Source organism: Penicillium atrosanguineum (assembly GCF_028827265.1).
Source record: "Penicillium atrosanguineum strain IBT 20685 chromosome Unknown utg000002l_segment0_segment0, whole genome shotgun sequence".
Classification (NCBI taxonomy): Eukaryota; Fungi; Ascomycota; class Eurotiomycetes; order Eurotiales; family Aspergillaceae; genus Penicillium; species Penicillium atrosanguineum.
Window position 1 is genome coordinate 1,346,974 of NW_026623134.1, and position 19,219 is coordinate 1,366,192.

The 19,219-nt window shown below is 50.8% G+C and overlaps 9 protein-coding genes across 9 annotated transcripts; 2 read left to right on the top strand and 7 right to left on the bottom strand.

Annotated features, from left to right (window-relative positions):
* Positions 1-198: 198 nt before the first annotated feature.
* Positions 199-2,374, top strand: N7443_002251 (DNA-directed DNA polymerase alpha subunit POL12; the record flags this gene model as incomplete). The annotated part of the gene is made up of 4 exons (XM_056882307.1): positions 199-518; positions 582-770; positions 827-2,129; positions 2,201-2,374. The coding sequence occupies 4 exons, from the start codon at positions 199-201 to the stop codon at positions 2,372-2,374; spliced, it is 1,986 nt and encodes a 661-aa protein (XP_056744148.1).
* Positions 2,375-2,641: 267 nt separating this feature from the next.
* On the bottom strand, positions 2,642-3,142 carry N7443_002252 (uncharacterized protein; the record flags this gene model as incomplete). Its single annotated transcript, XM_056882308.1, has 1 exon — positions 2,642-3,142. The coding sequence occupies one exon, from the start codon at positions 3,140-3,142 to the stop codon at positions 2,642-2,644; it is 501 nt and encodes a 166-aa protein (XP_056744149.1).
* An 822-nt stretch (positions 3,143-3,964) lies between these two features.
* Positions 3,965-5,678, bottom strand: N7443_002253 (translation initiation factor eIF2B subunit delta; the record flags this gene model as incomplete). The annotated part of the gene is made up of 2 exons (XM_056882309.1): positions 3,965-4,966; positions 5,028-5,678. 2 exons carry the CDS (start codon positions 5,676-5,678, stop codon positions 3,965-3,967), a joined length of 1,653 nt encoding a protein of 550 aa, XP_056744150.1.
* Positions 5,679-6,221: 543 nt separating this feature from the next.
* Positions 6,222-8,246, bottom strand: N7443_002254 (kinesin-3 family protein uncB; the record flags this gene model as incomplete). Its single annotated transcript, XM_056882310.1, has 2 exons — positions 6,222-7,900; positions 7,964-8,246. 2 exons carry the CDS (start codon positions 8,244-8,246, stop codon positions 6,222-6,224), a joined length of 1,962 nt encoding a protein of 653 aa, XP_056744151.1.
* Positions 8,247-8,857: 611 nt separating this feature from the next.
* N7443_002255 (uncharacterized protein) lies at positions 8,858-9,115 on the bottom strand (the record flags this gene model as incomplete). Its single annotated transcript, XM_056882311.1, has 1 exon — positions 8,858-9,115. The coding sequence occupies one exon, from the start codon at positions 9,113-9,115 to the stop codon at positions 8,858-8,860; it is 258 nt and encodes an 85-aa protein (XP_056744152.1).
* A 1,887-nt stretch (positions 9,116-11,002) lies between these two features.
* N7443_002256 (uncharacterized protein) lies at positions 11,003-11,556 on the top strand (the record flags this gene model as incomplete). Its single annotated transcript, XM_056882312.1, has 2 exons — positions 11,003-11,329; positions 11,392-11,556. 2 exons carry the CDS (start codon positions 11,003-11,005, stop codon positions 11,554-11,556), a joined length of 492 nt encoding a protein of 163 aa, XP_056744153.1.
* Positions 11,557-11,691: 135 nt separating this feature from the next.
* Positions 11,692-12,393, bottom strand: N7443_002257 (uncharacterized protein; the record flags this gene model as incomplete). The annotated part of the gene is made up of 1 exon (XM_056882313.1): positions 11,692-12,393. The coding sequence occupies one exon, from the start codon at positions 12,391-12,393 to the stop codon at positions 11,692-11,694; it is 702 nt and encodes a 233-aa protein (XP_056744154.1).
* A 458-nt stretch (positions 12,394-12,851) lies between these two features.
* N7443_002258 (potassium channel family protein) lies at positions 12,852-15,099 on the bottom strand (the record flags this gene model as incomplete). The annotated part of the gene is made up of 3 exons (XM_056882314.1): positions 12,852-14,567; positions 14,621-14,759; positions 14,810-15,099. 3 exons carry the CDS (start codon positions 15,097-15,099, stop codon positions 12,852-12,854), a joined length of 2,145 nt encoding a protein of 714 aa, XP_056744155.1.
* A 2,119-nt stretch (positions 15,100-17,218) lies between these two features.
* N7443_002259 (uncharacterized protein) lies at positions 17,219-18,481 on the bottom strand (the record flags this gene model as incomplete). Its single annotated transcript, XM_056882315.1, has 1 exon — positions 17,219-18,481. The coding sequence occupies one exon, from the start codon at positions 18,479-18,481 to the stop codon at positions 17,219-17,221; it is 1,263 nt and encodes a 420-aa protein (XP_056744156.1).
* Positions 18,482-19,219: the final 738 nt, after the last annotated feature.

Genomic DNA, 19,219 nt, shown 5'->3' on the forward strand with positions numbered 1-19,219 from the left:
TGATGCACGGGGTACAAAAGGAGAAATCAGTCAATCGACGATCGGCGAAGACCCGCCTTCCAACTCGGGAATTCGATATTACTTTTCTAGGCGCTGAGTCATCTAACACGTCCCACCCACGCGTCTGGGTCGCGTCTTTGCGGAGTTCACTGTTCTCAACTCGACAATTGGCAATTGACTGTTCACTCCACCACCACAATGGACGCCACGGCGGAGCTCAATGAGCTATTTGCCGCAACCTTCCCGGAGGGTCTGCCCAAAGATGTCCTTGCCGAACTACAATCTATCCTCCGAATCCACTCGATCACCGCGGAGGAGCTCTTCTACAAATGGGAGTCCTACAGTATCAAGATGGGTGATGAGGTGAAGTTGAGCATGGAAACTGTGCGCGGCTTCAAGCAAGACGTGCAAGAAGCTCTCGAGCGCGAGACCCGAGGCAAGCCTGGCCGACAAAATGAGAAGAGGAACGCCGTCACCGCAACCCCGCGTGCTGCAGCGGGCACTGATATGTTCGGAATGTAAGAACAGAGAGTAACTTCAGATGGCCACAAATGATTAGACTGATTGTGCTTGTTTCCCAGGTTGGATGACTTGACCCCCAATGCCGCGAATGGCCGGTCCCTGCACAGTGTTACTGGCTCCGTCAAACGCAAGAACAACTTCTCCTCGCCTGTCGCACCGAAGCTGGGCCGAATTGAGCAGAATGGATCACCCATGGCGAAGGGTCCTGCTTTTATGGCAAATGGTGGCGGCACTCCTGGCGGCACACAGTATGTGATACATTTGCCTGTCTGGGATGAATTATGAATGCTGACATGGATAATAGATCTGTTTCATTTTCTGAGCGCCAAAATCGGGGTCAAACACTCGAATCGCTCAATTCTCAATTGTCGCTGTCAGAGACCCCGATGGCACCCTTTTCCGAAGCGCGCATCAAGCCCACGGCCAATACGGATCTTAAGAAGTTCGGCTATAAGCCCATGGGAATGCGACTGTCGGAGACTTCAGAAATCTTGGACGATCGAATCGATGAATTTGCTGCGATATTTCAGAAGCACTACGACTCGAATGAACTCACTTTTGGCAGCGCGGCCACACAAAGCACAAGCGAAATCATTGCCATTGGACGAATTGCTTCTGATTCCCTGGAGGGAAAGCTTAACCCAGCTTCTCTTGTTCTCGAGACGTCGCGCCGTACAGGTGCTGGAAGACGAGTGCCTCTAAAAGTCGACTCTGTTCCGGGCTTGAATTTCTTCCCCGGCCAAATTGTCGCTCTCCGAGGAATCAATCCCTCTGGGGATTACTTCACCGTGAAAGAGATCCTGCCTATTCCTCTCTTGCCTCCTGCTGCATCTACGGCGGTGGCTCTCGATAACATTAACGAACGTCTCAACAATGGAGATGCCAACCCTCCCCTCAACGTCATGGTGGCAGCAGGTCCGTTCACAGCAGATGATAACTTGGAATTTGAGCCTCTGCAAGAACTGTGCCAGAAAGCCGCAGACAATTATGCCGATAGCCTTGTTCTGTTGGGTCCGTTCCTGGATATCGAGCATCCCCTGCTTGCATCTGGAGATTTTGACTTGCCAGATATCAAGGGTCTCGACCCGGACACTGCGACACTTACGACAGTCTTCCGTCACTGTATCTCCGCGCCTCTAGCTCGCCTTGCGGCAGCAGTTCCCAGTATCACCATTGTGATGTTGCCGTCAGTGCGTGATGCTTTGAGTCGGCACGTGTCATGGCCTCAAGAGCAACTTCCCAAGAAGGAGCTTGGCCTCCCGAAACAAGTCCGCATGGTCTCCAATCCCGTGACATTGTCCTTCAACGAGGCTGTTTTCGGCATGTGTTCTCATGATGTGCTTTCCGAACTCCGCCGTGAGGAGGTTCTTCACGGTAGGCCCGCCGAGGGCAACTTGCTCAGCCGACTGCCGAAATATCTCGTCGAGCAGCGTCACTTCTTCCCCCTTTTCCCTCCCACGGCACGCGCCAATCTCCCTAAGCCCGGGTCTGAGGGTGGCCTAGCGACGGGAGCCATGCTGGACTTGCCTTATATGAAGCTGGGCGAGTGGTGGAATGTGCGACCCGACGTGCTGATCGTGCCTAGTATGCTTCCACCTTTTGTCAAGGTAAGCTGAGCCTCTCTCTTCTGTCTGATTGTCTTGTTATTAGTGATACTGATTGAATTTTCTATTTTTAGGTCGTCGACAGTGTCCTCGTCATCAACCCCGGTACTCTGTCCAAGCGCCGTGCCGCAGGCACCTACGCCCAGATGGCAATCCACCAGCGAAGCATCACAGACGACGAGCGCGAGCAGAAGCAGCTCGACCACAAGCTCTACGAGCGAGCCCGAGTGGACATCAACAGGATCTAGTTAACAACACCATGTATAATCATATCGCATTTACTTGCTCGGCGTTAGAGGCACATTAAAGGTGAAACCGGAGGGACCTGCCCAGACAGGATTCGATAATTCTCGAAAGGCACCAACGAAATGAATCAATGAAGAAAAAAAGCATATAATCGTGCGGAACAGTAGCAACCTAGTGGATATCATTCCCATACCCAACGCCAAACAATGCAGTAATACAAACTCCATATTCAACCCCCAATGCCACCTGGAACCTCAGGATAACAGATCTCATCGCAAACAAACCACCCTCCTCCCACCCATCTTCCTCCCAGCACTCCTAACCCTAACAGCCGGCGCCGTCGCCGAAGCCGCACCCCCGGCACTCTCTCTAAGCGTAGCCCCAGGCCCCGACCCAGCGCCAACACTAGGCCCCGCCGCAGCCATGGAACTCCCACCATGTCCTTGCCCATTTACAAGCGCCTCAAGACCGAGATCACTCCAAATAGCAACCCGTCGTCGGTCCATCGCGCGCGTAATTCCAAATGCAGCATGCTGGTCCGGTACGACGTCGTCCTCGTCTTCCGGGTTCGGAGGCTGGTGCTGTGGGGCGACGTAGATGTCTTCAATGGGGAGGAAAGATGGGATTGAGGCGGGCGAGGACGAGCCGTAGGTTACGGCGTTTGGGCCTTGAGTTGGTTGGTTTAGGGCTTGAGGGTTGCTTGCTGCGGCGGTTGATGTGTGAGGGCGGGTGAATTCTTCGAAGAAATCTGCTAGGCGGGGTTGGTGCATATGTAAATGCGTTGCGGAGGAGTCTTTGCTCTTGGGGCGTGTCAGTGGGGTTGTTTTGGAATGGGAGAAGTGGTAAGGTTGAAGAGTGTACCATTTTGGATGTGGGGGAGTTGGATCCCCTTGGAGCTTGAGGTAGAAGTGTTTAGGTGAGTTGAAAATTGTAAACCCCGGGTTGTATTGGATTGGAGTCGAGATGAAGCTAATCTTGAAGCTCGCGCATACTACTGACTGGTTGGATGTGTTGTTCTGTGATTGGTTATGTAATCAGACTGAAATAGTGAACACACTATTTACTGAGCCTCACCTTACATAGGCTTGCTACGGTAGGTATTCACGAGATAGGAACCTTGAACCATATCGAGCGACTCATATCTTGCACAGCTATATTTTCAGCAGTAATTGCATCCGTGTAATCCATACCAAGCTAGCTTTGCCTCTTGCTAGCTGTAGATGTCGCACGATTTATGAACGCGAATTGCCTCGAACAGATTAAACACTAATCCGAAATGGGAAAATATTGTACCGTGTCAATGTTAAACAAAGCAAAGCTGGAAATGTAACCGTGCTTTTATGCAAGTGCATAAAATGATGGAGGAAGTATAAGTTTAATCTTTTTCATCACCTTCCTGGCTACCATCTCGCGGTTACCTATCAAATGCATCCCAGGAAATAAACCAAATGTAGGTCTTAAGGAAATCTAGAGAAAAAACATCTCCAATGGAAGAGTACACCCATAAAATATGACAAAGAACCTTGATATCAAGAAGACAAGGAATCCCCAACTTTTGCAGTATGCTAAAAAAAGAACAAATAATTCGTATCTCACATGTTTGTACTCATCCGATGCACGATAGGCACAGCACTCGGTGGCAAGCTGCCCATTTCTGTGACGACCATGTCGACATACTCGGCAGGGGTGACATCGTACATGATGTTCAACAGTTGCAGGTTGGAGGTGTCCTTCCATTCAGTGAGAGGCGAGGTAGATGAGGCACGAGAAGAGGCAGATGGCGCGGGTGTAGGTTCTTTGGGGGCAGCCTTGCCACCCTTCTTGGGGTCGACAGGCGCAGGAGTGTGTGCACCTGGGTCAGCCAGGCCGGTAACTTGCTGTGGAAGCTGGTTAGAGACCAACTCATCGGCGTCGGCGATTTCGTTGACGACGATACTATCAAGGGCAACGCGGTCGGTGAACTTGACTGTCTCGCAGCATACAATGACGGGAACTTCAACGCCGCCTGCGCGCTCTTTGGCAGACATGGCGACCAGGGCGGTTCCAACACGCGAGTACAATCGGCCATTACTGGTCATGGCGTGTGCGCCGAGGAAGACCTTTGTCGCATCCTTAATGGCATGGCTGACGCCATGCATGAGTGAATACTGCACGTCAAGTCCGGCATTGGCGAGCGCACGAGCAAGGTTCTTGCCCTCAAAGAGCGGGCGTGAGTCGATGATCGATACGCGGAAACGCTTTCCTTCACTGTGTGCCAGCAGGAGGGTCTGCTTGACGATGGAGCTGCCGGCGAAAGTCACGATCACGTCGCCATCCTGAATCTTTTGCGCGGCACTTGCGGCAATGACCTGGTCGGCAACAGTAATTTTCTCCCGGATGTATCCATCAATGAATTCGCAGAGGGTCGTTTTTGCGGAAGCTTCGGGGGTGGAGGGGTCGATAGAGGAGATGGTCAGCTTCAACTGACGAATGGCGTTACCCTGGCTGATGGAGAGTGGGCGGCATGTGGAGAGATAGGTGATTTGGTGGGAGAGGACGGTGGTCAAGTGGCGCGACAAAGAGTTGTTTGGGGGAGTATCGTAGGATTCAATGACCTGAAAGATTCTCAGTTAGCATGCGCCACGAGGCAAAACATCGAGGAAGCACAAAACTCACCCGCTTGAAAGCAAGCAGAGTCGCAACGCAACGCGCGCTGCTGCCGCAGACAACGTAATCCCTCAACTGCAAGCCCAACGCCAGGACTGCAGGGTGAACTTCCTTGGCAGCGCCAGCAATAGTAGTCCTCCGTTGCTGTCCATACAAGTGCCCGAAAACAGCGACCTTCTTGTCATCCTTCTTTTTCTTTTGCTCAACGACAGGAGTGTGAGAAACGATTCCGGGTCCTGATCCTCGGCGCGGCGGAGGAGCCTTCTGTCCCTTCTGGGATGCGCCTCCAGCGGCGTCCTTCTTCGGTGTCACCGGAGGACGACCTTGAGCACCTCCAGGAGCCGAACCGCCAGCAGCACCAGCTCCGCTCTCCCTTTCAAGTTTTTCTTTGGCGCGGCGAGCAGCCTTCTCCTCCTTGGCCTTCTTCTTCAATTCCGCCGGAGTGAGGACTTTCTCTCCACCAGCAGCAACAGCATCACCAGAGGCAGTAGCAGGCGCAGCAGGCTTGCCCTTTGGTTTCTTGTCTTGCTGTGCGGGGTCCGTTGCGGACTTGGAGTCGCGGATCGGGAGGGGTTGCGAAGGAGTCGCCGTAGGCTGGGATGGGGTCGAGGCAGGCGCGGCGGCCGAAGAAGCTGGCGCCAAGTCAACTGGGTCGGTCATTGTGTATGACTCAATCTCGGGTTGCGAGGGGCTTATTGCTGGACCTTGACCTTGGTGGGGAGGGAGAGTTGACTCACGGAAAAAGTGATGCCATAAGCGGCCCACCAGGTCCCGCAGCCCTAATCGACGCCAGTGCAGTGTCATCGTAAACCGAGTGAATCTTGGGCTGAAAACAAAAAAAAAAAAGGGGTCCAACTATGTACTGTCTTGAAATAGCTCACCTCTGGAACCTATCTCTGTCCATTCTTACTAAACGAACATAAATTTCCTCATGGAGGCAGATACTAGAAGGGAACAGACAACGACAGTCGTCTTTGAAACATGAACTCATAAAGTTTCTCATAATTCATCGCAAGGGGGTTATCACGCTACCATGGAGATAGACAAAAAAGAAGAGACAGGGATGATCCAAGCACAGCCGATTCTAGACTTCTGCCCGAAAGGGAGGCTTCAGCCCAAACAAAGAGCTGAAAGAAAGATCGCCGCCAACACCGAGTCTATACGCCAATTATCACACAAACGAAGATTAATAAAGGTAAAGGACTAGCGAATATTGCCAGGTATAGCCCCAAGAGCACGACGTTTCCGTGTTTTCGGTTGTTCATTAGGTCGGAATCGTTCGTGGTCTGTTGCAAGCTTACGTTTGAACATACTAAGATCGCCGAGGAGATCTTGCATGCGAGCTTGCATCAGATGGTGTACCTCATCGTCCTCGTCGTCATCGGACGTGATTGTTTCATCATCCTCCCAAACTTCGGCTTCGGAATCAGAAGGATCATCGGGGGTGCCCGCGCGGTCACCTTGATCATCCTCTGGAGGGGGCAGGCTCTCTGCCGCTAATGAAGTCAGACTTGGTTGTCGCTTTTCAATCGGAATTGCCGGTATGGGGTTCTTGAGACTCTCCAGAGCGAGCTTCAAGTGCATACGCAGAGCCTCATTCTCGGTCTGGAGTTGACGGATCTTGCACTCGCTGACCATTTTAGTCTCCTCCATCAGCCGCTGCATCTTTTCGACCTTCTGCTGGTACTCGTCCAACTTCTCGTCCTGCGCCTCACTTGCGCGCTGGTGCACAGTCGCCTGACTGACGCTGAGTTGCAAGGTGCGAATAGTCTCCGCCATTTCAGCTATTTGCGCATCACGTTCAGCTGCAGAGACGTGATCTTGGTTGACGCGAGCACGGGTTCGGATGTGCTTGGCCTGGTCTGCATATCGTAGTGTTGAGAGAGTTTCTTCGTAGTCCGCCGGTGAAATGCATGCAATCATCGCAGTCTTCGAGTTTCCACCAAGACTGTCTTTCAAAAGCCACGTAAGAATCGAGTCGCGGTACGGAACCATCTCTTTGCCTTTTCTTCCCCCGCGCGTCTTCTTTGGGTCTGCCAACGCCGCAATCACTCGACCAAGGGTAGTGAGCGACTTGTTGATATTCGAACCTTCGCGGAGCCGAGCACCTGTTGCTTCAGTGGATTTGGCGCGTTCCGAACCTGCAAGGTCGACCAACCGAATGCGAGCAGTGCGCTCCGTTGTTTCGTCTGTAGAAAGATCGTGATGTATCTGTTTCAAAGTAATTGTAAAAACGGCGTGAGATCGAGACGATGTATCGTTCATCTTAGTGCTGGCCGTAGTTCGCGAAACATCACCCTTCCGCATGAACTTCATGAGCTCTGTATAGTTCCTCGCAGTAACCTCCGTCAGGTCTTTGACGTAAGGACCTTCTGATGGAGACTCGCGAATACGCAGGTAGTGCGGAGGATCCGTTCGTGGCACCAAGAGATCGCGCACATGCTCGTTGTATACCTCGAAATATGATACTCGGACGTTGTAGCTGATATCGGGAGAAGGTGAGGTCTCGATGCGCTGGAAGAGATCTTCGCAGGTACGCGGAATCAAGCCCGGCTGTTCAGGTGTGCCCATCATAGTGTAACTCTTACCAGAACCAGTCTGTCCGTAGGCGAAGATACAGGTATGGTATCCTTCGAAGTTGTGGTCGAGGAACTCCTCACCCAGACAGTTGTAGACATCCTCCTGGTGGGCGTAATGGTCATCTTCGTCGTCGTGTGACCAGAATGAGTTATCGAATGTGAAGGACTTGTCGTCGAGTACTTTGCCACGGGCTTGTGACTTCGGTTTCCCCAGATCGCCAGGACTGCGCTTCGGTGCTTTCAGCTGCGTCATTTGAGTGTGTGGGTCCATCTCGATGAGACACTCTGCCTTGCGATCGATCTCTATGACAGAGCGTTAGATGCAGAACGGATCGATACGCTTTGCGTAACTCCCTCTACACGTACCTCTGGGGAGAAACTTGCGAACGCGCACCACGACGCGCACATTGCCGCCGGGTGAGGGGCTCGCGGCTCCATCTTGACGCAATAGTACTGACACGCTCTCGCGAGCGCGAAGCGATGGACTGGATGCTGTAGAGATGAAGGAGGCGGCGGAGGCGGAGGTCGAGACCACACTGGGGGAGGTAATGCCGGTAATGGCGGAGGAGTCGGAGGAGGTCATGGAAGAGATCGAGCCAGGCCCGATGTCCTGGCCGATGTGTCGAAAGAAGCGCGAGTCCAGCGCCATTTCCCTGCTATGGTCTCTCAATAGCTGCACACAAGCGTTGACAGCCTCGCGACGTCGATGAACAAGATGATTGTACATGCACTGGATCGGTGAAATACAGGGAAAGAGAGGAGGGGAGGATGTGATTACAGTTGTTGAGTCAAAGAAAAGGGTAACGAGTGAATAGGGAGGGGTTTGGTACTGTTGCGCGTTGCTTCCTTGAAGTTCAAGTTTCAAGTTGGGCGGTTCAATGGTTCGTCCCCGCGGGGAATTGCTGGATGTAAACAGACTCGAGCGCGACTTTCACCACGCGAGCATTTCGTGCAATGCAATGCAATGCAAAAAGATGGATTGAAACAAATACAATAGAAAAGAAGGCGTTTATTCGTATTGGAGAGATAGTGCTTTGGTCGCAACATGGGAGCTAGGAGTATCGTGGTGTGTTGGCCGTTGCCAGGGCAATGCCAGCCTTAGCACTAACTGTATAAAGTGCACTAACTTGACTTGTTCTCGATCTAAATCTATCAATGGATACGTTAGGCCGGATATGATCCACTTCATATAATTCATTGGATTGGATTTATTATTTTTTTTACACAATCTGGGAACATCCTGGTTCTTTCCAACTGGCCCTAGTCAAAGTCCGCCGTCATAGCCTCGAACACGTCAGCGTCGTCGTCAAACTCCTTCGACTTCTTGCTCTTGGTGTCGGTGACGGGGTCGGGCACCGGATGGCCGGTGGCGTCCATATGTGTGGACAAGGTCTGGTTGGGCGACCAGCTGTCTTCTTCAGACTTTTGACTCGAGGTCTGCTGGGCCTGGGCTCGGGCTGACTTAGGGTCCTGGCTCTGGGGAAAGCGCGAGGTATCTGCCTTGGAAGTAGGTGCCATATTGAATAGCTTGGTCTGCTATGATTAGCATGAACTCCCATCGCCCCAGATAGCTCACCGTCTTCTCTCATGCTTCTCAGGGGGGCAGAAGGATGCAAAGTGAAGACATACCAAGATTAACTGTGTGTCAATATGATTGTTAATAATCAAGTTGATCGAAAACATACGAAGGGACATGTGCACAATGTCTACATTTATGAGCTGGGAGGGTGGCGGCGATGATTCCATGGTGACGACAACATTTACCACCACTGTGGTCGCTTCTCCGCACTTGCCATTGTTGTGAGTTTTGGGGGTGCCACTGATTCCTTCTTTTTCTCGAAACTGGTCTGGGGGCAATCGGCTAGACGTACTGTTTTGATTGATGGTTGGGTGGCCCAGCTCTGGATCCGTGGTAAACCTGGCAAGCAGAGGTGAGGTTCGCCACAAAGCTTTCATGTTGGGTCCCTATTCGGCCATTTCCCTTCATTGGACTCGTAGTCAACAAGCGTGCAGTGGCAATGGAACTCGGCGGCTGTGATTAAATCGCTCAGTGACGCTTCCGTCCAAGTTCACTTCCGGGATGCCGGATGCCCTGATGGGTGTTATGGTTGAAGCGTTAGAGTAGACACCCTACGCAAAAACCAATACACCAGCATGGCTAAGGCACTCTTTAGGATTGATCCCTTTAGCTCTGAGAGGTAGCTGTTTTGAATGTGCCAATAGGACCATCATAGGGCATGAAGGGCCTGGTGCCAGTCACTTGTCCTCCCTCAGTCAGGTTCTTGGCCACGTCCAGATCTCCATGATGTCTCTTGGATTTATGTTTTATGCAGAGATGTTCTGGTGGAGGCTTCGAGTGTCCAGAAATCTAGGAACCTAGAAAGAAAGAAGGAAAGAAGGAAAGAAGGAAAGAACGGTGGGCTTTGAAGGCATCACGAAGAACTTGGAGCAGCTCAAGCTTGAGTTTGACATGCGGAAAGACCTGCCGACAGGCGAAGTAATGAAACAAGTGAATAGATGATCTTCATAGGGTCCATCCGCTTCCTCAGTATGAGCGAGGATACCTCTCCTAGCATCGGGTTGAAGATCTTTTATCATGGATTCGCGAAGAATGCGGCTGTGTATTGGTTCAAGCAGTGGCTGCACTAATACTGAGAGTTTAGATGTGCATGTCTCAGTAGATGACATTATAATCGCGTACATTGGTTCAAATGTTTTGGCTTTAATCAGGCAAAACGGTAAAAGAACGCATATCCAACATCATTTGGAAGATGACCCAAATTCCTCACAGAAACAGGAAAGACAAGCGAGATATCCACCGCAAATCTTGGCCACACAGCTATCCATAATAGACGACGCGAGAAACCGCAGCGGTTGAACGGGGCGGACCGGCACTGGAATGTTGCAAGCCTGAAAGACGCATCGTTCTGAGTTAGGACCGTTCATTAGATAAATATCCCTATTTATGGAATGATACTAAATGTCTGCAGGATTCAGTGGGGCACGAAGGATTTTCAAAGTATGCGCAATTAGCGCGGTGCAAGCATCGTGGCATTTCTAAGAGGATGATCATTCCCCATGGAGGATTGGACTAGAATGAATATGGCTTTTTTTTTTATCCTGTCATGGAATTTGAGGCAAATTCGGAGTTTCGGGGAAGTAGATCTATAGGGATGAGCTGTTACATCCGCAGGTTATGGATTGTGTATAAATATAGGGTTAGCCCATGGCAGAGACGCAATGTTTGCCTGGACGGCTCTTCACTTCTATAAGGGCTATAGGAGATAATCTCCAAATAGTGTGCTCATAATTACTCGCGAAGCTCAATTTGAAGCTACGGACAAACCGTTTCACCTCGGATAACACCCTATGGCCTCGTGTAACACACGTCTCTTCGAATCCAGTATGACCATCCAATTTCCTATCATCCCATTCAACTTCAATCATTTGCCATCTAGTCCAGCCAAGAAGTTCGCCGTCCTGACACAAAGGCCTGGCGTTCTAAGTCCGGCCAATATCGACGAGGTCTTCCGAGAGCTCAAGCCTATCACTCCACAACAACTGTTCGGTGAATGGGATGGCCATGCCTTGACTACGGGCCATCCGTTTGAGAGGGAACTTGAGGAGCTTAACTGGTTCGGCAATACATTTGAAGCTACAGAAGATGTTGCGCCTTTGATTGTTGCGGAAAACGGAGAGAGGATACGGTTTGGAGATTGGGGAAGCGCGTCTGTAAGTCTGTCTCTACATGACCCCCATGTTTCATACCACCCTTTCTAATAAACATCTTACAGTTATATGAGATCAGATACCATGGTGTAGTCTCTGCTGCTTTAGTCTATGATAATCGGCCAGTTTTGGTATACTACCGAGCCGTGCGATCGAACATGGTGGCTGGTATCATGGAGAGTAAAGGGTTTGGTTCAGCAGGCAATTTCTACTTTTATTTGACCAAATGACACTCATACGGCTCACGAGTGCAAATGAAATTTTGTCTAGAAACGAGGGTCGATGTAATTATCAAAATCAAAAGTTATCATTGAATGGCCACGAAAAATCTTTCTCGAACAAACTACCTAGTCACTATCAATACTTTATTTCTCCTTCCAGGTCGCCGATACATCATCACAAATCTTCTCAATGGTATCCCACTGCAACGAACTCCAAATATCAGGTCTCTCAACCGCTTCAATAAAATGCCTCATCGCCGTGACAGTCTGAGCCGCCCAGCGCTCCTTACTCACTTTCCCAATACCAGCCGCCAACGGCGCCATGAGAACCGTTTCAATCGGCTCAGAGGACCCTCGGTTATGACCTTCGAGTTGGCACAGTAGACTCCAGATACACTCATACACAACCTCGCGATCCCAGTTAACATCCTCCGGCTCCCGCATCGTCGGACACAGCGCTACCCATTTACAGCCCAAGTCGTTTGCCTTCAGTTCCTCTGGGAACTCAACTAAGGTGCATGTACCAGGCGGTGCAAAGCCTCGCCATCTGTCGTAGAGAACTAGCTGCGCCGCACGAGTAAGAGCATGGTAATCCTTGGGCGGGCTGAATGTTCTCGAGATAGCGTGGTCAAACGCGCCATCTAGACGCCCGTAAGAGTTCGCTGGGGAGACGATCAGGTCGAATTTTGTTGACGGCGGAAGGCTGTTTAGGCGCTCGTTGAGTGTGGTGATTTTGATATTGTCCGGATTGTACCCCGGCCAGAGGTGACTCAGGGCTTCGTTAAAGGCTGTTATGAAGGCTGCGTCTTGACACAGGAGGATGAATTCGGGGACTTTCGATGTCATTTTGCTTGTGCTTCCTTTTCAAATGGTGGGAGAGATGGCGCGCTACTTGCAGGAGTTGGAATAGTCTAAGAAGAGGCGGCTCTGGGGAGCTTTTGGCGCTAGGCTGACACGAGGAAAGTGGAGCTGGTGCACCGCCCCTCAATGCCATAAGCAAGCATGTCGAGATCACGGAGATTTGACTATGAAACTAAGCCATCTGGCTAGGCATCAGTGATATACTGAAAATTATAGGAGGTGCTAGGAAATAGATGAAGATTGGCCATCTTCTGTCGTGGGAAGAGAGATGATGGACGAAACAAATTCAATTTCACAAAACATTTCAAGAAACATATGGATTCATTCCAAACTAAAGGTCGCTTGTATGCATTCGAGGGCAAAATATATATAATGCACAATGGGTATATAAGAGAGTAAAAGTGCCACCTGGGCACTAGCAATCCTAGATGCATCCAATATGTTCAGGTCTGATCAATACCGAGATCTCTCTCTTTCTTCAGCGTCGGCTCCTCAGACTGGTCATCAACCTGACCCCGCATCGTAGCCCGAGCCTGTTCTTGAGTAGACACGTAGCGAATTAAACTCTCACAGAGTCGATCCAAGATCCACTCCGGCTCAGTCAAACGCGCTAACATGGGGCTACTCTCTCCGATCCAGTCCCAGTTCAGAACTCCGAATTCATCCGTCTCCACTGAAATACTACCGTCTCCAATATGGTGCCTTCTAGCTCCAGAAGACGATGGTCGTGATCTTGGGTCGGTGAATTGGATCAGACGGGTAAATTCAACCCATTCTTCGTACTTGTAGCGCTTTCGTTTACCTTCGCGCACATCCTGTGTGGTGCGACGGATGGCAAAAGCGAGCTGTTCTGCAAGTTCAAACGGCGATGGGTTCGTTTCACGGGCCAGTTCTTCGATCGTTCTGGTCGGACGCTCTTCCGTTGATCGTCTGCGAGGTGCGGGCGGTGTTATTTTCTCTGGATCTTGGGCTGATGATGGCCCGTCTTCTGGTGCGGTGACATCTCCTACTTGGGCGCCAATTGGGAACCCGAGCTTCACCCGCTGTTTCTCCTCCCGTCTTTGCAGCATCCGCAAAATACACGGGAAACGAGCGAGAAATGTACGGTATGATTCTGACTGAGGCAGGACGAAGAAGTCGGCGAACCGCTCGGTAGAATGCTTGACGCCGGCAACAACCGTGTCGGTCATTTGCGATATGAGCATTGTCATTGTTGGGATGGCAATGAGAGACCACACTATGAAGAAAGGCCGTCCTGCATTCGACTTGGGTGTGAAGTCGCCATAGCCGATGGTGATCAGAGAGCAGAAACAAAAGTATAAGCTCTCGAAATAATCCATGTCGTTTTCCAGTTGCCAGAATACGACAGCTCCGCAACTCCACACAATACCAAATGCAATAATGCTAATGACCAGATCATTCCAACGGCGGAACCGCAAAGTCTCATACTGAATGGCTCGCATGGCATCAAATCGGTCCTTTTCTTCTCTCATCACAAGAAGTTTAGGTCGACGATTATTGGCCAAGGCGTGGATGGTGTTCCGAATGGGCTGATGTGGATGGTGGCGACGGTGGGTTACCGGCGGAAAAGCGGGCTCTTTTCCTTGCGCCTGCGCTTCTTCGCGGGCTTCGTCGAGCTCCTGGCATGTAATTGTTCGCTCATACGTGGACTGTCGCTTTTGTTCGATGTGTTTTAGGACGACGTTGTCATAGTGAACTTCTTTCGCGAATCGGTGGATACTTCCGACTACCAAACCCAGCTGAATGATTCCAATCACGGCATAAGGCCAGACCAGGCCTCGGCCTACAGATGTCGTCGGAACCACATCACCGAACCCCAAAGTCAAGACTGTGATGTCGCTGAAGTATAGTGCATCTGCAAATGAGATCCCCAGCACCTTTTGGAAAATGGCAGCGCCGATAAGCAGCCAGACCACGAAGGCTGTCATTTGTAAGATGAGAGTTCGTTGATCATCTGTCAAAGAGAAATGCTGTGGGTATCTCCCCAAAAAGTACCCGAGCATGTTAATCATCAAAAGAAAAGCGAGAATGAAGTAAAGACTCGCCGCGATGACAGCACTCCAGTAACCTTGTGAGTAGATATGGTCTGGCGCAATAGGCGGGCTGTATATGGATAGTGATGCCGTAAGGCCACCCAACTAGAAAATAGGAATTAGATCAAGATGAAAAGTATGAAGGATTATTCACTCACTATTCCTGTGGCAAGAAACCACAAAACGATAGTCACCGGCAACGCTATGATGTATCGAATGGTGGTAGTAAAGTTAAACAGCAAAAACACATTGCCAACCACACCGCAAAATAGCGAAACGGCGTTCATCGCAGTGATCCTATCACAGTCAGCAATGGCCACCGGACTTCTTCAGCCGAAGATCTTTACCAGTGAGGGTCAGGGTAACCGGCTTGCATTATGTTTCCAGCCGGCCCGTCATTGTTCGAAATGATCCGACTTCTCCACGGCATGACCAGAGCAACAATCGACATGACATTAGCTAGCGGTCCGGCCGCTGCCGCTACTAGCGGAATGGCAGTCGACGCGATCCACCAAGATTGAGGTTCGTCGTCTTCCGGGGGTCTCATGTGAAAAAGGCTGCAGAAGCGTTCCCATGCGGACGGTCGTGCAGCACGATCGTCCGTGGGGGTCTGGTGCAGAGGATATCCATTCTGCATGGTTCATGTGGCCTGGCCATGCACGGGTATCAGAGGAGCGAGGCGCGGGCTATTCCAGGGCCTGGATAACGCTTGAGAGCTGCAGGATACAGGGGTCGAAAGGGTCGAGGTGAAATTTCAAGCTGGTCGCGGTGGAGATGGTTGAGGATTCATCCCTAGTGGTCCGCTTCGTCCCCGTTAAACGGTAGATCGCAATATTACCCGATTTGGAGGAGGTGTGGTGAGCTTCGGATGAGCTTCGAGAGACTTGGAATGTAGTAAAGATAATGGATATTGGATAAGAGGACAAAAATACTGAGAGCTAAGATAGAATGTTCTTAGGATCACGCGTGGAATCGCATTATCGCGATGATGTCAATGCTGTCAAAAAACCTTGGCCTTCGATCTGCGGTTCAGGTCCCGTGACTTCCCCACTTGAGTCCATAGAATTTAGTTGACAGTTATACAGTTGTTGTAAGCAGTGTGAATTATATGGGAAAGATAGCTGCGCGTTGTTCTGAGGGTTTATCAGAAAAGAACCCGACGGAAGTAGTTCAGAGTGGATGTTAGGCCAAGAGCTACCTAATAATTTACAGTTTAGTGTTACAGGGGACATCCCCGCTAGACCCAATCTTGAGTTATCAATTATTTGATGGTACCGTTGTTAAATGATCCTTTGGTACTTGTAGTTATATTTCTAATCCCTGCTCGTTGGAGCATACGATGAGCACTGGGTCTAGCGCCAATGGCATCACAGAGACCGACAACGATAGGACAAAGCGGATAGGTCACCTAGCAAGGCACGATGGGATACGGAAACATTGCCTTGTTCTTTGTAGAAAGCCGTCACTCATAGATTACCGTAGATTACCAAAAGAGGCCTAAAATTTTGTCCATGGTGTGACAACGGCTATAGCCACCATCTCAGCTCCAACCACAACCCCGCCAAGGCAAACGCAACCATAAACGCCCACATAGGGCAAACTGGGCAACTGCACTAAGCGCTAATCAAAGCCACATGGCCAACACGAGCACAGTCACAATCCCGTGCAGAGTTCCTGCGCGTTAGGATGTAAGCTGTAATCGCACCCCGCACTGCAGCACACACTAAGATCACCCCGCTCGACATGATAGGGTCGCCACACACCAACCCACCAACCCCTCGGGTGCGAGCTAGCGAGGAAACACCAGTGGCAAGCATCGTCACCTGCATATATGCACCGCATAGGCCCCCGGCACTTATTTGTATGAACGCATTGGTCGGTGACATCAGCCTTGGCGTCATTGCAGGGAGGTACCTGCTTTCGGGCGTACAGAGAAGCATGCTCTAGAATGCGGACGTAGGTACTGTGCAGCGCTACGCGCCGCAGCCCGCGCTATCTCACATCACTGCCTATCTGGGTAACATGGGTAAAAGCGGGGATGTGAGGGTCTACGTGGAAATAATGGCGATACGGGAATGTATTGATTCAAAACCAAAGGAAATGAGAATGGAAAGGAAAGACATGGAAAGAAACATGCAAGATTAACGAGTGTAACATGTGGTTCTATAAAATGCTGAGGTCGTGGTTCTATCTACAACCCGGTTCCTCCGGCCCCAACATTAAAATCAAAACAGGACTAGGACTGGTAGCACAGAATACTGAGCTGGACAATCAAAAAGAAAAAAACAGTAGGAAATGAACAAAGGAAAATCTGGTAATATAGGAAATCGCAAGATGGTATCATCGAAGCAGAATGACACAAACATCAACGACGCATGAAAAAGCACATAACTCGACAACCGGCATTATAGCCAACGCCGGAAATAGAGTAGACGCCGCCCCCAGATGGAAACGAAATCAGAGTATAAAAAAAAAGGCGCCGAAACCAAGATTCTTTTGGGGGTTCGTCTCGCACATAATCGTGGGACGAGACAAAAAAAAACGAGACCGATGGGAATCCAAAACAGAGTGACCATGTAACGAGTAAAGCCAGCCGAAGCCAAACCCAACGCGCTGCAGAAATGCATATCAAAATGCTCCCGGTATAAAATCAAAAATCAAACGGTATAATCTCTGTCGGGATAGCTCCTCTCGGTGTGGGATATTGATTCTTCCCCTATCTTTTTTCTTTTTCTTTTCTTTTTGTATTTGACCGTCTATTTAGCAGACGGTCGGCGAAGGATGTCTTCGCAATTGGCGTCGAATCGCATATTCCACAGCCGAATACTGTTCATCAACTTTTCGGTGTTTTCAAGCTCCCGGTCACGACCGAAGATTGAGTCGACAAATTCACAACCCGCGTTGCGGCCCATAGAGACTGGGCCCTTGCCACCTTCTCGCTTGGCGGCCTTCCACATGAACATCTCACATGCTTTCAGAAGCTTCTTGAACCGGTTCCAGAGTCGATCACCGCTTTCTAAAAAGTCTTCAACCACCTCTGCTGCATCTTGCCGCTGGATGCGGGGGAGGCATTCGTCGGCTCGCTTGACTTTGCCCGCAAGTTTGATCAGGAGAAGCCAAAGGTCACCTGCCACGTCGGCCATGGGGGTTGACGCGCCATGGTGGAAAACGGTCCAGTCGTAGATCCACTTGCCGAGAGAGTTGGCGTCGAATACACTACCGAGGAGAATAATGGGGGCCTCGGTTGGGTCCCAGTTCTTGATCGAGTAGCCGGGTGGGATACCGGCGCGCTCGGCGTCCTCCTCGGTAGCGACGGGTGGCGGTTTTGAGGCAGGAGGTGGTTTGGGCTTGGGAGTGCGGGTGGAAGTGGACTGGCGACGAGTATGTTGACGACGGGCTGATTCGATGTCCTCGGAGTTAGGAACCTGATTGAAGTAAAAGTGAGAATCAGCGGGTGGATTTGATTTGCGATGAGAAGTCGAAGCGGTGCGACGATGGCCTTGAGGGCCATCTCGTTTGGGAGTCGTGGCCGGGGGACGGCCTGGGCGTCTGGGCTGCTCGCGCGAAGCGTAGCGCGGAACATCGAATGCATCGTCAACCACACCAAAGATGGGCTGCTGCTGCCATTGCGAGTGGAATCCGGTGCCGGTACCGGGGCCGAGGCCATCCCCCGCAGGATGACCAGTCGTATGGGTGCGACGGTGTTTGGGCGAGCCCGCGAAAGAAGCACTTACATGATCGTGCTTGCGCGGCATGCCATATTCAGGCGTCGCCTCGTAGAAAGGCTGCGGGTAACCCGAGTAATAGCTGGAGTCTTTGGTGGCCGTATAGCTGGCTTTGCGAGTGTGTCGTCGCGTGCCCGTGCCCGTGCCCGTGCCCGTGCCCGTACCCGTGCCGCGAGGCGATGTGTATGTGTTGGCGTATTGAGAGGCGTAGTAGGCGTAGTGAGGCGAGGTGGGTGGCGACTGGGTGTAGTCGTAGGAAGACCACCCGGGTGGTGGACTGGTGTAATGATACATTATCGACCAAGCATGAGCCGATTATCAGGGAGTTTGAGAGGGGAGAGTTGCGAGGAATAGAACACTAAAGAGATGAAACAAAAGACCCGAGTATATTATACAGGATATCGTGCGCAATAGCAGAAAAAAAAAAAAAAGAAAAGACGCCGACAGAGAAAACTGGAGGTCAAAAAGAGGTCGAGTAGGACCGTCACCGTGGTACGGTTTCCGATCGGAGAGAGGAGGGTTGACACTGAATGTGCTGAGAGTGCATTTGAACGTCGGTATTCGGTATCCCGAAGGCGTTGGCGATGCCAAAGAGTTTGAAGATTCCAGATAGGACTAGAAGTCCAGGTAAGTGTAAGAAGAAGATGGACCCAGGGGGGAGATTTGTGTATATGGAGCCGAGAAGGGGTGGAGATGGGAAAAATTCAACCCAAGATGAAAGGGAAATAGATTACGCCCACGCCCAATCACTTATGTGGGCGCGTGCGAGTTAGCGCGGTGGAGCGTGGCGTTTAAGTGGGTTTCGGTTTTGTTACGTGGTATGCGGATTTCGTCTATACTCCGTTCCCTTGCCGATCTTATATCTCTCTACATAGACATTCTACACGCTTGAATCATGACTCAAGTTGAATAATCTTTCATCAACTATCACTCCCCTGACTGAGTGGTAGTATTGTTGACTCTTATTTACTGGCTGCGTTTGTAGACGGCAAAGACAAGTCCAAAGTACCTCCACCAAAGGCTACCCCTCAT